Source organism: Trichoderma citrinoviride (assembly GCF_003025115.1).
Source record: "Trichoderma citrinoviride strain TUCIM 6016 unplaced genomic scaffold BBK36scaffold_191, whole genome shotgun sequence".
Taxonomy (NCBI): domain Eukaryota; kingdom Fungi; phylum Ascomycota; class Sordariomycetes; order Hypocreales; family Hypocreaceae; genus Trichoderma; species Trichoderma citrinoviride.
The window spans coordinates 1-2079 of NW_020194899.1; the positions used below are offsets into that span (position 1 = coordinate 1).

Consider the following 2079-nt stretch of genomic DNA (forward strand, 5'->3'; position numbering starts at 1 on the left):
AGGAGTGATCTGCTCAGAGAGAAAGGGACTGAGGCAAAGAGAGACAAAGAGAGAGAGAGAGGATATCCCGTCGACATGCTGCCCCCAATCCCCGTCCTCGCCGACTACGGCATCTCGCCCACCCACGGCTTCCTCCCCGGCACCCTCCCCCTGACCCGCCTCCCGGACCCCTACTACAACAAGTGGGAGGCCATCGTGGCCAACCTGCAGGCGCTCATCCTCAGCCGGCGCCTCCGCGGCGTCATCGACCGGCTGCCGGTGCTGTCGACGGTCGGCCTGGAGCACGACGCCGAGTGGCGGCGGGCCTACTCGCTGCTCTGCTTCATGGCCCACGGCTACATCTGGGGCGGCGACGCTCCGGCGGACCGGCTGCCGCCGCAAATCTCCATCCCGCTGCTCGACGTGTCGCGGCGCCTCGAGGTGCCGCCGGTGGCCACGTACGCCGCCGTGTGCCTGTGGAACTTCAAGCCGCTCTTCATGGACGAGGACATTGACAGCCTGGAGAACCTGGCCACGCTCTTCACCTTTACCGGCGCCATCGACGAGTCGTGGTTCTACCTCGTGTCCGTCGCCATCGAGGCCCGCGGCGCCCCCATCATGTCCCTGATGCTGACGGCCTTTGCGGCCGCGCGGCAGGGCGACTCGGCCACGGTCACACGGTGCCTGCGGGCGTTTGCCGAGCGGCTGACGGACCTGACGAGCATCCTGCAGAGGATGCACGAGAGCTGCGACCCCGTCATCTTCTACAACCGCATCCGGCCGTTCCTCGCCGGCAGCAAGAACATGGCCGAGGCCGGCCTGCCGTTTGGCGTCATCTACGACGACGGCACGGGCAACGACGCGTACCGCCAGTACAGCGGCGGCAGCAACGCGCAGAGCAGCCTGATCCAGTTCTTTGACATTGCGCTGGGCATCCAGCACCGGCCGACGGGCGAGAAAAGGGGCGACAGCTCGTCCTCGTCCGAGCCGGACCACCACCGCGGCCGCAGCGGCAGCGCCCGGCACAACTTCATCCAGGACATGCGCAACTACATGCCGGGCCCGCACGCGCGCTTCCTCGAGGACGTGTCGCGCGTGGCCAACGTGCGCGAGTACGTCGAGGAGCACGCCGACGACGCGCAGCTGTGCCTGGCCTACGACGCCTGCCTGGCGATGCTGAGCGCCTTCAGGGACAAGCACATTGCCATTGTGACGCGCTACGTCATCACGCCCTCGCGCCAGATGCGCGCCCGCAGCAGGTCGCGCAGCCCCGAGGTCGCCCGCCGGACGCCGCTCAACCTGGCCGTCGCCTCGCGCAAGGGCGAGGGCAAGAACCAAAAGGGCACCGGCGGCACGGCGCTGATTCCTTTCCTCAAGCAGGCCAGGGACGAGACGGGCGAACCGGCGGTGGAGGAGTGGACGAGGCGCTTCATGAAGAGACAGGTGCGGCAGGAGGGCAGCGGGGACTTCTTCTTGGGCAAGGAGGACGACGGGGCGCCGTCGGAGACGGAGGATGTCGAGGTCAAGGGGCTTGCGTGGACGTGGACGATGGAGGACGAGGTGGGCGGGCTGTGCTCGTATTGATGGGTTGGTGTGTTGATGTTTGACTTTTGATTCATGGCAGTTTGGCGGGCGGTTTACTCTTCTTTTCTTTTCTCTTTACTTTCTTTTCTCTCTTGAGTTAATCTCGCAGTCTTGGTTGGAGATAGACAAAGACGCATACGCACCGAGGAAGTTGGACCATGAATGACGGATTGCAACGAGGACGATGGTGCGGAAATTGGATTAGTTCATAGACATTGGATATTCTCAACGATCTAGCCTCAGAGCATCTTTCAACACATAGACTGCTCTACAATGCTATTCGACTCCTCTTCTCTTTCTCTCATTCTTTTCTCGATGATGCAGAAACTTATCGGCGCCAAGTAAAACCTCAGCCGCAAAATGTGCCATTCCCATCACCCTCCCAACAAGGGTCTTCACTCTCAGCAGGAAACCATGGAAAGACGTAGCAAACATTCCACCCCGTTCTGGCCCTTCTTTGCCTTTTTATTTTTCATTCGCCTCCTATCTTGCTTTTTCTATTTCCTTGATTTGACA

General features: G+C 61.8%; 1 protein-coding gene across 1 annotated transcript; it reads left to right on the top strand.

Annotated features, from left to right (window-relative positions):
• Positions 1-75: 75 nt before the first annotated feature.
• Positions 76-1807, top strand: BBK36DRAFT_1164621 (Indoleamine 2,3-dioxygenase; the record flags this gene model as incomplete). The annotated part of the gene is made up of 1 exon (XM_024894665.1): positions 76-1807. The coding sequence occupies one exon, from the start codon at positions 76-78 to the stop codon at positions 1561-1563; it is 1488 nt and encodes a 495-aa protein (XP_024744864.1). The 3' UTR covers positions 1564-1807.
• Positions 1808-2079: the final 272 nt, after the last annotated feature.